At 30.5% G+C, this 744-nt stretch overlaps 1 protein-coding gene across 1 annotated transcript; it reads right to left on the reverse strand.

Annotated features, from left to right (window-relative positions):
* Positions 1–364: 364 nt before the first annotated feature.
* Positions 365–616, reverse strand: LOTGIDRAFT_130334 (hypothetical protein; the record flags this gene model as incomplete). Its single annotated transcript, XM_009065317.1, has 1 exon — positions 365–616. A coding segment is annotated over one exon (252 nt), but the record flags the coding sequence as incomplete, so codon positions are not given.
* Between the last annotated feature and the right edge of the window lie 128 nt (positions 617–744).

The following is a 744-nucleotide window of genomic DNA, read 5'->3' on the forward strand; positions in this document are numbered from 1 at the left end:
CATTCTGTACAGTACTGGGTGATTTGATAGGCTCAGTTGGTGAATGGACATTATCATCACCATACTGTAAACTAGCATTATCACTGTAAGGTGAATATCCTCTATAACTATTTGGTGAATCACTATCACGGGATTTCTCATCATCACTATTTGGTGACTTGACAGTGGAATTGATGAAAACATCCTGATCTAAAATCGGTTCAGTTTTAATATCTACACCACTAAAATCCATGGCTTGTTGTAAAATACAACTTGAAGGAGTTATCTTTTCTTGGCCTTGATTTGGATAGAAATTTCTCACATTATCATAATGTAACTTCATTCTTTTACCACTTGGTATAGTTTCTTCATATATCTTTCTTTTATTCTCATATTCTGGTTTGATTCTCCAATATCCACCTTTTCCAAAATTATTCTTCTCTTTGGGTACTTTTTCAAAACGTTTATTTAATGATAAATTATGTCGAACAGAATTCTGCCAATAAGTTGTGGTCATTCTGTAGTATAAAAAATGGTCTGTAATCCACTTGTAAATAGATGATATAGTTATTTTATTATCTACTGTATCTTTAATTGCCATGGTTATAAGATCAGAATAAGAATATGGTGGTTTTATATATGGATTTTGATTATAATCTACAGTATTTAGTGTAGAATGACTAACTGAATCTAATGGTAATCTTGGTGGTTGAATAGTATTTCTACTATTGATATTAGTATTATTATAAACTTCTCTCTGTTCTT

Source organism: Lottia gigantea (assembly GCF_000327385.1).
Source record: "Lottia gigantea unplaced genomic scaffold LOTGIsca_69, whole genome shotgun sequence".
NCBI classification, from domain to species: domain Eukaryota; kingdom Metazoa; phylum Mollusca; class Gastropoda; family Lottiidae; genus Lottia; species Lottia gigantea.